The sequence below is a fragment of the Cardiocondyla obscurior genome, linkage group LG06 (genome assembly GCF_019399895.1).
Source record: "Cardiocondyla obscurior isolate alpha-2009 linkage group LG06, Cobs3.1, whole genome shotgun sequence".
NCBI lineage: Eukaryota > Metazoa > Arthropoda > Insecta > Hymenoptera > Formicidae > Cardiocondyla > Cardiocondyla obscurior.
In genome coordinates this window covers 8,006,774-8,018,647 of record NC_091869.1, presented here as the reverse complement: position 1 = coordinate 8,018,647, position 11,874 = coordinate 8,006,774, and the positions used below count along the sequence as shown (strand labels likewise).

Sequence of the window (11,874 nt, the reverse complement as noted above, 5' to 3'; positions counted from 1 at the left end):
TTTAGATCGATTCTCCTACGGGGACGTACCGTCGTACGCCGCGAGGGGTCGGAAGGGCCGTTCTGCACGTCCCACCCTCTCCCGTAGTCCGCCCTCTCGTTTCACCAACCCCACCGCCGCCTGAAACCCCGAGGAAACCTCGCCCCGTAAACGCCACCGACAGCCGACACCCGCGACTACGTGAGAATGCCACTGCCACCCCCGAGGATACGGCGAGAGAGGTCAGATCCGTCCGTGGGTAATCGCGGTCCTGGACCGCGATGATAACGTCGATGGTTTCTTTCGGATATCCAGCGAACAGGTGTTCTCCTGATCAAGAGTCGAAATGAAAGATATCGAGGGAAGTAGATAATTCGACGGTAGGGCCAGACGGGCAGAGCCTCGCGCAAGGAAGTGCTTTCCGAAATTATAATGAATATTTATAATATTCCAATAAATGTAATTTCTTTTACTTTTAATTTCTTATATTCCCCAAAAAAATGAAATTTGATAGCTGAACAAATGATTATGCGTAATGCATACGTATTGTAATAAGAGAGAAGTTGCATAAAAATTAAATTAATTATTAAGAGCGCGTTTAGCGGCCAATTACTTCCTCGGTTCCGTTTACGCATATGCTTCTCGTGTTCCTCAGACACGTAAGAGAACCCGGTTCACCCTTGTTTGCAGCACGTGCGTCACCATGACGACCTCAGGCAACGCATTGAGCGCGTAAATAAATGCGTCCGCACGTCAGTGCATGCAGGTTTGCGGCCAGCTTGCCCACTACCCCGTTCACATATTTTCTCGTTAACAAGCGTATCAAACGAATATGGCAGGAAGCAGTGTACGTGAAAAAAAACGCGATTTCAATCAGAATTTAATCGAGCCCTCACGTTCGTTCGAACAATTATGCAACATGATAAACAAATTAGAAAAAGAAAGCAATATTGAGATCGCCGAGTGCAATCGAATGGATTTGCTGGCAGTCGATGTGACTGACAAATATGACGCCGGTCTCGAACCGACAATACGCAAATATTCTGGACAAGTAAGCCATAAAAGTGACTAATTAAAGTTAATTTTCAAAACTTGTATTTCTTAATCGTTATAATTTATATTAGTGATCAACTTTAATTATTATAATTAAAATGTAATTAAACGCAGATTGAACCGGAAGAAGATGTTATCACGGATAAACGTGGACCAACCGCGACAACTTACGATGACATTATGTCCTTTTTAGGAACCTTAGAAAATGGTATTAAGATTTTAACTATCGTCGTTACAGTTGTACTTTAAATTTCAGGTTCTACTTATCTTTGGTATTAGATAAACTTGATATAACATTATAATATTTATTGTAGAAGATACGGCGGAGAGTAACGTCGCTGCCAATAGTGAGACTATAATTTCATCTTGCCAAAATCCCAGGGGGTAGGAAATTAATTTTATTTAACATCTCGCAGGCAAAATATCTCGCGTTGAAAGAAAATAAAAAAGTTATGTAAACAAAAATATATATATTTTGCGCAGATACGAAGTACAGAATCTTGTTTGCCATCGGGACGATTTAGACACCGCGAAATTACAAATCGAGGAAAAAAACGCGACGATAGAGTGCTTGAAAGATCAATTAAAGTCCGAGCGAAAGGCAGCGTGCGACAAATTGGCGTCGCAAAAACGTCATCATGCTGTCAAGTCGAAAGAGTTGGAGAATAAGTACAGGGCGATCGTAAAACGTCATCAAAAGTTTATCGAACAGCTGCTCGCCGAGAAAACGGATCTCACGCAGAAATGCGACTCTCTGGCCCGACAGATTAAGGAGATAGAGCAAAAGGTCCAGCGAGATCTGAAAGTAATTACCGAAAGGCACGCCGTCGAGCTGCAACGCGCAAAGGAGAACATCTCGGCGTCCGAGAAGATCCGACGCGAGCGATGGCTGGAGATGAAAACTTCGAAAATCAAAGTAATCGTTAATTAACATCGATTTTTAATTATAACGAAATGATCAAATAAATTATACTCTCATTTGTAATTCTCAATTAAAAATTAATTATGGAAAACAATTTTTTAACCAGGAAACTACACAGAAATATTTGCTCAATTTTAATAAAATGATACAACGTAATTTAATAATAATTAAAAATTATTCACTCTGCAGGAAATGACAGTAAAAGGATTGGAGCCGGAATTACATAATATGATGGGACAACATCAACAGGAAATACAGGAGTTAAGGCGTGTGCATATAAAGGAGTTACAGGATGTAGAATTGCGTGCGATGCGTAGATCGAATCAGCAGTTGGAGCAATTGCGAATCGAGTTATCAGACACCCATGAGAAAATGTTGACTAAGGAAAAGGATATATTAGCAGCAAGGTATTACACTCGATGTGTATTGTATATCTAATAAAATTTCAATTAATCTATGTAAATTATAATGATATTAATTAGATATAAAGAAAATCTGGAGGAGCAAGAAGCGCACTTTCAAGCACAACAAAAGACATTTGCGGAGCATTTTGAAAGAGAAAAATCGATGCTCATTGCAGAGCAAAAAAAACGCGACCGAGAAACAAGCATGCTGCTACAACAAATGGAATTGCATTTTCAGGTTTGTTAATTAATTAATTAATTTTGTTTTTTAATTATTCTTTTATTTTTTACAAGAAACAATTATTTAATAATAATTTACACTTTTACAGAAAGAAACAGAAAGATTAAAGGAACAGGACGAAATTGCCAAGAGAAATTTCGAGGAATCTTTGAGAAAAGAATGGCTTACGTGGGCGGATAATTATAAAAAAGAACAAAGCGTGACTTTCACAAAGGCAGAGAATACAATTCGCAACAATTGTCAAAAGGAGAGAGACAAGCAGATAGAGATCGCTATAGTTAGATTGGAAAAAGAATCTCGTGAAATGCAAGCAAAATTGCAACAAAATTTTGATAACAAATTGGAGTAAGTTAAAAACTTTTTTTTTTTTTTTTCTTAATAGACATAAAAGTATTGAAAACATTATCACAACTTAAATTATCGAACGTGTTTTTAGGCTAATAAAAGAAGATTACAACACAAAATTGCAAGCCGCAATTAAAAGCGAAAGTATCTACAAAAATAAATTGTTATTATTGGAAGAAAGATTTAAATGTACAGAAGAACAGTTTAAAAAAACAGAAAATAGATTAAAGGAATGTATGACCAATCTAAATGATATGAACGAGGTAAATTTTATGAAAATAAATTAATTTTTTATATGCATAATTAAATCATTAAATTTACATTTGGTTGATTTATAGACGATTGTAAGATTAACCGCGGAGAGAAACAATGCAAAAGAGATAACAAGACAGGAAATTGAAATGGAAAAAAGAGAATTGGAAGATAAAATTACATCTCTTTATCAAGAAATAACGCAAAATAACGCTAACAGAGATCAACTTATGACACAATTACATAGCAGGTAAGGAATTAGCATCCGATACAATAAAAATAATTTATTAATACAGCGTATATGTACATGAGATTTCACGTTTGCACGTTTCTTTAATTTATCGATTATCTTATTTATTGCTGCTTACTTCGATTTTATTTCATCACTAACTCAATGCTTTATTTCAGAATAAAATTTATAGTTACTCAAAAAGTTGTAATCATAAAAAACCTTAATAAAAAGCTTAGTGACGCTAATTTAAGATGCAAACACTTGGAAAAATTGTTGGATCAACAAAGAAAAGAATATATTTTAACAACTTTGTAAATAACTTAATTTATAAGATTAAATGGTGTATGTATGTATGTACATGTATAAAAATTAATTTTTATTACGAAATTTTTTTTCAATTTTTAAAACTTTTATCGCGCTCATCGACCTAACGAGGCTTTTTTGGAACAGGATAAAATAAAGTAAAACATTTCTTTTTTAAGATGTTTTATACAATTATTCAAAAAAATATTTAATGACAAGTATAAAATATAAGTTTTTATATCGTTTTATACAATTTCACATACAAAGCCAAAAACATTTATAACATTCCAAAGATCAACTACAATCCTTCGATGTTCAGGATGTCCCAGAATAAATGGACATTTTTTTCGGGAGTAGGTAAAACTTATCTTACATTTACACATTTTTTTCATCGATCAAATAATGATAAATAAAAATTAAACGCTGTATGTGTTTCTATGTCTATTACATGCAATTAAAATGCCATCTCATTTACAAATCTGGTACCGTCAATCTCATTTGTAAAGTTTATTTGTGCTGCCAAGAAACAACCAAAAGACATCACACTTTTTTCACAATTTGCACAACATCCTCGTCACAGAGCAGATGATCTTTCCCTACTTTCTGAGGTTGATGTTTCACCGATGAACCCCAAACCAATGCACTGCAATATAATCGGTTAGTTAATATTCAGTAAAAGACTAATAAGAAAACCATAAATAAGACTTACTATTTGAATTCTTTCGCAATCGATCTATGAAGCTTGTTACAGAAATCTTCAACAGTTCGTTTTTCAGTATTCAATACTACAGGTGCATTATAATCTGGAAGTTGTCCTTTTGGTTTCGTATAACTGTAAAAAGATTAAAAAATTAAATGTTTTAATAAAACTTGCAAAATTACTTCATATATGCGTATAAATTGTAAACTTACATTCTAACAAGTTGTAAATAGTCCCACATTTTTTCCAATAAGTCATCAAAGTTCCATTTATGGTGAGCTGAGATCGGGACGCAATGTGGAATTTTATAAATAACATCTAGTTCTTCTATGCTTATTTGATCTATAAGAGAAAAAAAATTTGCTTATCGATATTTTTCATTATAATTACATTAATAAAATTTATTAAATTGCCTAATATTCAATTTACCTATTTTATTCAAGAGGTAAATGCAAGGAACATAAACGCGATTCCCTTCAATAACGTCAATCAAATCGTCTGAAGTGGCGTCGTATCTTAATGTGATGTCCGCGTTGCTAATTTTATATTCTGACAAGATCATTTTTACCGTATCAAAATCCAATTCAGTTTGAGGACACTAAAACAATCGCAATAATTTTTATTTCGATATTTAAAACTATCAATTAATTATTAATGTTAATCGATTATTCGAAATTTTGTGCTCCACGTGATTTATTTGTAGCCTGTGGATCTTTAGTTCAATTTTAATTCTCTTTTGATGTACCTCTTTTTATAAAAGGCTCATTTAAGTAAAATAAGTTATTTTAACTGCTAATCATTAGATGTTTTCTTACCATTGTTTGTAAATTGATACCACCCTTATCTTTCTTCTTAAAAGTTATATTTGGTGGTTGCTTGTTCAGTCGCAGACCAAAACCTTCCAATTCGTGTTCGATCAGCCGTTTGTGCCCAAGTGGTTTCAGTACATCCAAAACTATGAAGATTAAGCTACATGTTCGTGCCACAGCAATGACTTGTCGTCCACGTCCTTTGCCATCCTTTGCACCTTCTATAATACCTGGAAGATCTAATAGCTGCAAGATGCATTTTGTTACAATCTTACTCGACATTACTGTCACAGCAGTACTTGGTATTATCACATTTTTTTAATCTTAATTTAAACAGAGAGATTTAAAATAATAAAAATAAAAAAAATAATTTACCTGTATTTTTGCACCTTTGTATTTTATACAACCTGGAACAGTTGTAAGTGTTGTAAACTCATATTCTGCTACTTCAGAGTATACCCCAGCAAGTGTACTCAATAATGTAGATTTTCCAACAGAAGGAAAACCTACAAATTTAAAAATATAAGAACTGACATAAAATAGAATATAACTATAATTAAATAAAATATCGATATAATAAAGAAACACACCGACAAAGCCAATACGAGCATCACCGGTCTTGGCTACCTCAAAACCTTGCTCACCACCTCCACCGCCACCTTTTGGAGTTATCAGCTCACGTCTAAGCTTAGCTAGTTTAGCTTTCAATAGACCCAAATGCCCAGAAGTTGCCTTGTTCTTCTGGGTGCGGGCCATCTGGAAGAGTAAGCTGCGATAAATGACAATGCCGTGGAAACGATATCGAAGTTTTGCAATATAAAACAGTGATTACCTCGGCCTCGATCGAGGCGATTTTTTCCAAAATTGTGCTCATTTTGAAAGCTGCTCAAAATGATGTCGAATGAATTATTCAGCTAAAACCTCCTGCCACATTATTAAAGTTGCAATCAAGATCAACTCACATTACACGTGCGCGAATACATGTGTTAACTCCGCCATGCTCCACCAGTTCCGCCTTCCGCCATAATAAGCCATAGATTCTGCGTGTTTAAAATCCTAGATGAGAAACTGAAAAGTTAAAACACGTACCGTCGTATTCAATTCAATTAACATTTTCATAATTTTTTTTTAAATATTATATGCTGAGAGGAATCCTATATTTTATAAATACACTGTTATTATGCAATAACAATATATTTATAAAAAAAATAATGATTCCTCTCTCAAAGATCTGTTACTTATACATATATGCACGCGTATTACGAAGCCACAGATGTCGCTATGTACCGGTACGGAATTTGCGCTTGGCCTGTCATACTGACACCGTGCAAGTTTGGCCACGGGTATAGTCATTAGGGTCATTAGTTACGAAGAAACGCAAGAGGAAAGAGCCAATTTACCTAACCTAAGTCAAAGTGGGTTTTGTTGTCGAAGCTGATCGGAGGCTCCGACTCGGAGCGGTCAGAGCTATCGGATTATTACATAGATATGAGTGAGGATGTCGTATCACGAGCAGTATACAATTTCCACAATATACGATCGTCAGGACGATTATGACCTTGACGAAGACAACGAGGAGTATCTGGAGGAGGACAGGGACGCTGACGATCAAGATGAAAGTGACGAAGGTAATGATAAAAGGAAATTATATTGTTCTGGAAGATGAGTACTTTTTCCGCGTAGCTTTTTACTTATATTGATAAATATATAGTGTAACGCCCCCACTTTGCATTTTCTTCAAATTTGGAAAATGTGTTTTAATGTCTTTAAACTTTCCTGAGAAAGAAAATCGTTGCTCAATTCTTTTTTCTTTTATAAAAAAATTTTTTAATGTCGGTAAATAAAAAAATGTCACATTTATGACTTTAAAGATACCGCGCGTGCATTATTCTCTCCTATACGTATAAAGCAGAAAATCGTTATTTACAATAGGAAATAATAGAATAATAACGTTTCCCTACACATAAAAAAATTTTTAATAAAAAAAAAGAATTGAGTGACGATTTTCCTTCTCGGGAAAGTTAAAAGACATCGAAATAAACATATTTTTTTAATTTGAAGAAAATCTAAGCGTTATACTATATATTTACCCTTATATTTTTTGCAATTATACTTTCCTTGTTACTTATATTAAACGACAAATTAAGAAATACTTGTAAAAATTATCAAAATCAACGAAAATATTTTAGATACTGAGGAGGCGAGCGAGACGGACATGGGAAAATCTGAAGAGTATACAGAAATTAAAGAACAGTAAGTCGACAAAGTTACATATTTATAGCTTTAGCAATGGAAATTATACTGCAGTATTTAATTTTTTAGAATGTATCAGGATAAATTAGCCAGTTTAAAAAAGCAACTGCAACAATTAAAGGAAGGCACCCATCCCGAGTACAATCGTAAATTGAAACGATTGGAAGCACAATATAAAGAACGGTAATTGCTTTTTTATTATTGATATTATTTGTATAGAATTTATATTTAGAGATGTTGTTTTTGACAGACTGAGACTAAATATAATTTATCGAGATTATTTAACTGAATGGGTTGAACGTGATTATATATTAGAGAAGAAAGCAGCAGCAAAAGAATTTGAAGAAAAAAAGATTGATCTTAAAGAAAATCTACTTACTGATATGGAAGAAAAGCGAAAAATGATTGAGTCAGATCGTCATACGATGGAACTTACTGGTGATTCTATGGAGGTATTTCATTGTGACTTTGTTTAAATAATTCACATGTACTTCTTATTAACATTAATCTCGTTTTTTAATTAGGTGAAACCTGTAATGACGAGAAAATTACGCAGGCGTCCCAATGATCCAGTACCTGAAAAAGTGGAAAAGCGACGAAAACCACCTCCTGCACAACTGAATTATATATTGGACGAGAAAGACATTGAACTCGACTTAAAAGCAATCAATCGTGCAAAAGCGTCAACAACCATTCGCAAGCCAGGTGCACATTACTTGGTTTTCTAAATTCACGATACAAAATACTATAGCAGAATTTAAAAAAATTAAGTAGCGAAAGTTTATGATTCTAATTTCTTTTTTTTCTCTTTTTTGTGCACGAATATGCAGAACTTTGAAATAATTAATTTGGATTAAAATGTTAAATATTTAATTTTTTGAAGCTGTAGCATTTTGATTCTTGAATTTTGCGACACCTTGTACATAGATATAAAAACGCAAACGTATAATCAGTGTAAAGATTAAAAATAAGAAATAAATTTTTTATTTAATACATAACTAACGCTGTATTTACAGTAGTTTTACCACATTACAATGCGGTAAATATTCCATCGCAACATATATCACAGCCGTCTGAGACTCCATTGGTAGAAACTCGGATAGAGGACGGGAAATTATTATATGAGCGAAGATGGTACCTTCGATTTATTTCTGCTATTACTTTATAATTCATTACAATCGAAACTTGATTTCTCTTAATTATAAAGGATACCTTTGGTCGAATTTTATTAAAGGTTCCATCGTGGTCAACCTGTCTATGTTGAAGGCAAGGATCTCAATAGATTTGCAGCCAACATTTCCGCAATCGGCATTGAAGCGGTAAGTATTCAAAGTATAAAATAAATCGCGCATCTTCGCAAGGTGTACACTTTTTTCAGATTTGGGTGAAGAAAGTATCGGACGGCAGCAAAGTACGCATTTATACATCGCAGCTGAGTCGTGGAAAGATCTCCATCAAACGACGGGCATCTTAATCAACTTTTATTATTATCAGCAATTATTGTCAAACCTGGGATATATCGCATTTATGATTTTGAATTAAAGCGGTATTTTCCAGCATAAAATCAACAATTTTCACGGTGCTGGTCTTTTGCCACCAGTAAAACCATGCTTTCTGATGATATTGTAACATCATATAAATCCAGATAAAAAAAGACAGAATTAACAACGCCATCATTGACAGTAGGGAATATGTAGTCCATCGTGCCGGTGGAAAATTATCATAATTATTTAAAGCATAAAAATCGGTAGCCACTACACAAATATAAGAACACGCAATGGTCACTGGGATGATTATAAGACATCTGAGTAAATCGGTCCTCACATTGCGGACGTATATTTGATGTTCGTTCTGATTCAGACACAACCAAACTATGATGGATCTAAAAATCTTGTAACGAGGTGTTCTTTCCATCCGAAATACGTGACCGCACAATTCACAATTATTCCTATTGCTTTCTTCTAACCACCGCTCCAGACATTTCAAATGAATTGCGCCCATTGTTCCCTAATCCAAAATGTCATTATTGTAATTATGTAATTATCAAAACAAAAAATTTTTTCAAGTACATATGATTGAAAAAATTCAGTCATTTCAAATTAAATTGAATTATTTATAATTTATTAAAAATGAAATAAAAGAAATATATAGAACTATGTAACTGTTTAATATTCTGTTTCTTTAAAAAGTTTTAATTCAATTTTCTAAATCACGTAAATTTTTTTTAGATGCACTATTTTTTCAAACCTTGCACTTGCATGGATATATAACAGGAAATTCTTGATTGGGATCGTAACAAATACGACAATTTATATCCATCGAATCGCGCGATAGTTCGTTTCTTTTTTGTAACATTGGCACATCTTCGAACTCACAATCAGATAGATTTATGTTTAATGATGGTTTCTGCTCAAGTTCTATTTCTATTTTTGAAATTATGCTATCCAAAATGCTGGCTATTGAATTACTTTCCTCAATCATTGTGAGAATAAAATTTTTGCAAATATTTTAATAAACAAATAACTGCATGAAACATAAGACAGCAGCATAATAATTCACAGATATATATATGTATGAAAAAAAGGATTAAAATTAAGAGCATCTTTTATTATTATGTGTATAAAAATTTGTATTATATTATACTGGATACAGATGAGTTAGTCGCGTGAAATAATCTTAAAGAGCCATGTAACTATATGTGCACTTTATAATTAATGAGTAAACTATAAACGAATGTTTGTCACTCTGCCATCATGTCCACACTGAGGCAATCTTCACCCATATTACTAGGTGATGTCTCCAGTTCTCCAATTTCATTTGATTCACTAGAAGTATACATTTTAATTTCACTTTTGTTAAAAGAGATGAATAATATTTATCAGCAGTAACAGAGAAAGCTTACCTGTCCAAGGAAGGATCATTACTAAACATTTCTGTTGGAACTGTTGGTGGTGCTTTCTCTGGTACAAGTTCCAGATATGTCTGACGAGATTCCAAGTGTCTTTCTACTTCCTCAGGTGTCATGTGTCCATCAGACATTAAGGACATCGGAACCATATTATTTGAGGATTGTACCTGTAGTAATGGTTTCAATTAAAGTAATCTATAATAAAATTTAAAGTTTAAAGATATAATTTGAAATATAAATACACTTACTATGGGTACATTGTTTGTTTTAGCAACTTTTGGTGTACTCTTTTTTTTCTTGCTGGTGCTGAGTGGCTTTGTGGCCATTGATGAATGATGAGAAGTATGGTTATTGATATTCATCTCCACTTTCTTCCTAAAAATTACATATATCCACATAAAAAAATTTTATAATCTTATTTTAATTTTTTAATATACATTATTATAGTGCATAATTATAGATAAACTATTCAAACAACTACTTGTTAATTTAATCTTTCTTCCATTTTATAATCAAATTGCTGTATATTCCTTACTTTTTAGAATTGTCAAGTCGAACAATTTCTTCATCTGATGATTCAGTTTCATCGCTTTCGCTGAATGATGCATCTACTTTTTCATACTGCAACAGACGATCTAATAGGAAACTTTTGTCCCTATTTACTTTGAGCAGTTTTCTTTGTGTAGAACGCAATGCTTCCTGGAAACACTCATTTTCCTACAACATAATACATATTTTGTTAAAAAGTAATGTAAAAGAATTGCATTGTAAAACGTTTTTCACATACATAAATCAAGAATTTCAGCTTTCTTTTGAGGTTACGATACTGGTCCTTATAATTAGGCACTTCTTCCTCAGGACTCTCTTCATCGTCTTCTTCTTCTGCATCTGCATTGTTGTTGGCAATGGATCTGCAATACCATCCTTCCAACATTGATCATCTGCAGCTGTAAGAAAATACCACTTTTAGTTGTTAACACTAGAAAGTAGAAAAGTCTCTTTAATTGGAGTTTCTTTATTAAATTAAACACTAAAATGCACAAAAGCTACATATAACAAATTATTATTAAATTAGAGCAAACAAGAAATTTATCCAGGCAAATAAAGATTACTTCTTATCGAAGAAAAATAAACGAATAAGCAATCAATACGAAATAAGAATGTAACAACGATAGAGATTTTTTCAGAAACGCACTTTGGTTTCGTTCTGGGAGGTTAAGTCGCGCAAGAAACGCGTTAACTTATGTGTCAGCCCTCTAATTGTACAAGGAAACGGATGACAAGCTGCAGCAGACCGTAATATTTACGACCGATTTTCTTTTACACTCACTTGAAGCCCCAGAACGATTTGTCGCACGTCGCAAGCGCTCGCGGCGGCCGATTATTGCGAAGATAAATAAGCTGTTTATGACTGGCTTCCATTCTGAACTCTTTATCGATTCCGCAGTAACTTCAGCGCCTTGCTAGTCGAAC

General features: G+C 33.5%; 5 protein-coding genes across 9 annotated transcripts in view; 2 read left to right on the top strand and 3 right to left on the bottom strand.

The window, feature by feature from the left end:
* The window catches only part of Dila (centrosomal protein dilatory), a 62,351-nt gene extending 58,460 nt beyond the window's left edge, over positions 1 to 3,891 (top strand). Inside the window, exons 1-10 of one of the 2 annotated variants that reach the window (XM_070658272.1) lie at positions 78 to 1,030; positions 1,147 to 1,240; positions 1,347 to 1,416; positions 1,516 to 1,948; positions 2,144 to 2,361; positions 2,437 to 2,596; positions 2,688 to 2,944; positions 3,036 to 3,207; positions 3,283 to 3,446; positions 3,605 to 3,891. In XM_070658272.1, the coding sequence (XP_070514373.1) occupies positions 812 to 1,030; positions 1,147 to 1,240; positions 1,347 to 1,416; positions 1,516 to 1,948; positions 2,144 to 2,361; positions 2,437 to 2,596; positions 2,688 to 2,944; positions 3,036 to 3,207; positions 3,283 to 3,446; positions 3,605 to 3,743 (1,926 nt within the window). In that variant the 5' untranslated portion in view covers positions 78 to 811 and the 3' untranslated portion in view covers positions 3,744 to 3,891. Of the gene's footprint in view, positions 1 to 77; positions 1,031 to 1,146; positions 1,241 to 1,346; positions 1,417 to 1,515; positions 1,949 to 2,143; positions 2,362 to 2,436; positions 2,597 to 2,687; positions 2,945 to 3,035; positions 3,208 to 3,282; positions 3,447 to 3,604 lie in introns of those variants that run through there. The other variant, XM_070658271.1, reaches the window with a different exon arrangement.
* Positions 3,892 to 3,912: 21 nt separating this feature from the next.
* 128up (GTP-binding protein 128up) lies at positions 3,913 to 6,262 on the bottom strand. 2 transcript variants are annotated; one of them, XM_070658277.1, is made up of 9 exons: positions 6,203 to 6,262; positions 6,073 to 6,122; positions 5,831 to 5,996; positions 5,616 to 5,746; positions 5,247 to 5,486; positions 4,861 to 5,029; positions 4,644 to 4,773; positions 4,441 to 4,563; positions 3,913 to 4,374 (listed from the first exon to the last, which is right to left on the bottom strand). In XM_070658277.1, the coding sequence occupies exons 2-9, from the start codon at positions 6,112 to 6,114 to the stop codon at positions 4,272 to 4,274; spliced, it is 1,104 nt and encodes a 367-aa protein (XP_070514378.1). In that variant the 5' UTR covers positions 6,115 to 6,122; positions 6,203 to 6,262; the 3' UTR covers positions 3,913 to 4,271. The 2 variants fall into 2 exon arrangements, with proteins under 2 accessions (XP_070514378.1, XP_070514377.1); XM_070658276.1 differs by having other exon boundaries at positions 6,073 to 6,262.
* A 293-nt stretch (positions 6,263 to 6,555) lies between these two features.
* On the top strand, positions 6,556 to 9,647 carry LOC139103515 (sin3 histone deacetylase corepressor complex component SDS3). Of its 2 annotated transcripts, none has more exons than XM_070658282.1 (8): positions 6,556 to 6,868; positions 7,430 to 7,493; positions 7,563 to 7,676; positions 7,744 to 7,945; positions 8,018 to 8,198; positions 8,513 to 8,627; positions 8,728 to 8,812; positions 8,872 to 9,647. In XM_070658282.1, exons 1-8 carry the CDS (start codon positions 6,739 to 6,741, stop codon positions 8,965 to 8,967), a joined length of 987 nt encoding a protein of 328 aa, XP_070514383.1. In that variant the 5' UTR covers positions 6,556 to 6,738; the 3' UTR covers positions 8,968 to 9,647. The 2 variants fall into 2 exon arrangements, with proteins under 2 accessions (XP_070514383.1, XP_070514382.1); XM_070658281.1 differs by having other exon boundaries at positions 6,558 to 6,868; positions 8,510 to 8,627.
* LOC139103517 (E3 ubiquitin-protein ligase MARCHF3) lies at positions 8,997 to 9,974 on the bottom strand. The gene is made up of 2 exons (XM_070658285.1): positions 9,741 to 9,974; positions 8,997 to 9,500 (listed from the first exon to the last, which is right to left on the bottom strand). Exons 1-2 carry the CDS (start codon positions 9,972 to 9,974, stop codon positions 8,997 to 8,999), a joined length of 738 nt encoding a protein of 245 aa, XP_070514386.1.
* Positions 9,975 to 10,054: 80 nt separating this feature from the next.
* On the bottom strand, positions 10,055 to 11,837 carry LOC139103516 (myb-like protein V). Of its 2 annotated transcripts, none has more exons than XM_070658284.1 (6): positions 11,732 to 11,837; positions 11,189 to 11,348; positions 10,937 to 11,118; positions 10,650 to 10,776; positions 10,396 to 10,568; positions 10,055 to 10,318 (listed from the first exon to the last, which is right to left on the bottom strand). In XM_070658284.1, the coding sequence occupies exons 2-6, from the start codon at positions 11,333 to 11,335 to the stop codon at positions 10,234 to 10,236; spliced, it is 714 nt and encodes a 237-aa protein (XP_070514385.1). In that variant the 5' UTR covers positions 11,336 to 11,348; positions 11,732 to 11,837; the 3' UTR covers positions 10,055 to 10,233. The 2 variants fall into 2 exon arrangements, with proteins under 2 accessions (XP_070514385.1, XP_070514384.1); XM_070658283.1 differs by having other exon boundaries at positions 10,059 to 10,318; positions 11,597 to 11,734.
* Between the last annotated feature and the right edge of the window lie 37 nt (positions 11,838 to 11,874).

Bases quoted from the DNA above. Each gene is read 5' to 3' on its own strand.
- 128up (XM_070658276.1), bottom strand. From the start codon at position 6,114: ATGAGCACAATTTTGGAAAAAATCGCCTCGATCGAGGCCGAG. The intron at 4,564-4,643 runs GTAAGTTTACAA...ATCTTTTTACAG, and splicing joins TATTTACAACTTGTTAGAAT to TTATACGAAACCAAAAGGAC. The intron at 4,375-4,440 runs GTAAGTCTTATT...ATTATATTGCAG, and splicing joins ATTGCGAAAGAATTCAAATA to TGCATTGGTTTGGGGTTCAT.
- LOC139103515 (XM_070658281.1), top strand. From the start codon at position 6,739: ATGTCGTATCACGAGCAGTATACAATTTCCACAATATACGATCGTCAG. The intron at 7,494-7,562 runs GTAAGTCGACAA...TTAATTTTTTAG, and splicing joins TATACAGAAATTAAAGAACA to AATGTATCAGGATAAATTAG. The intron at 7,946-8,017 runs GTATTTCATTGT...TTTTTTAATTAG, and splicing joins TTACTGGTGATTCTATGGAG to GTGAAACCTGTAATGACGAG.
- LOC139103517 (XM_070658285.1), bottom strand. From the start codon at position 9,974: ATGATTGAGGAAAGTAATTCAATAGCCAGCATTTTGGATAGCATAATT. The intron at 9,501-9,740 runs GTTTGAAAAAAT...ATTTTGGATTAG, and splicing joins TATATCCATGCAAGTGCAAG to GGAACAATGGGCGCAATTCA.
- LOC139103516 (XM_070658284.1), bottom strand. From the start codon at position 11,335: ATGTTGGAAGGATGGTATTGCAGATCCATTGCCAACAACAATGCAGAT. The intron at 11,119-11,188 runs GTATGTGAAAAA...ATTATGTTGTAG, and splicing joins AGCTGAAATTCTTGATTTAT to GAAAATGAGTGTTTCCAGGA. The intron at 10,319-10,395 runs GTAAGCTTTCTC...GTATACTTCTAG, and splicing joins AATGATCCTTCCTTGGACAG to TGAATCAAATGAAATTGGAG.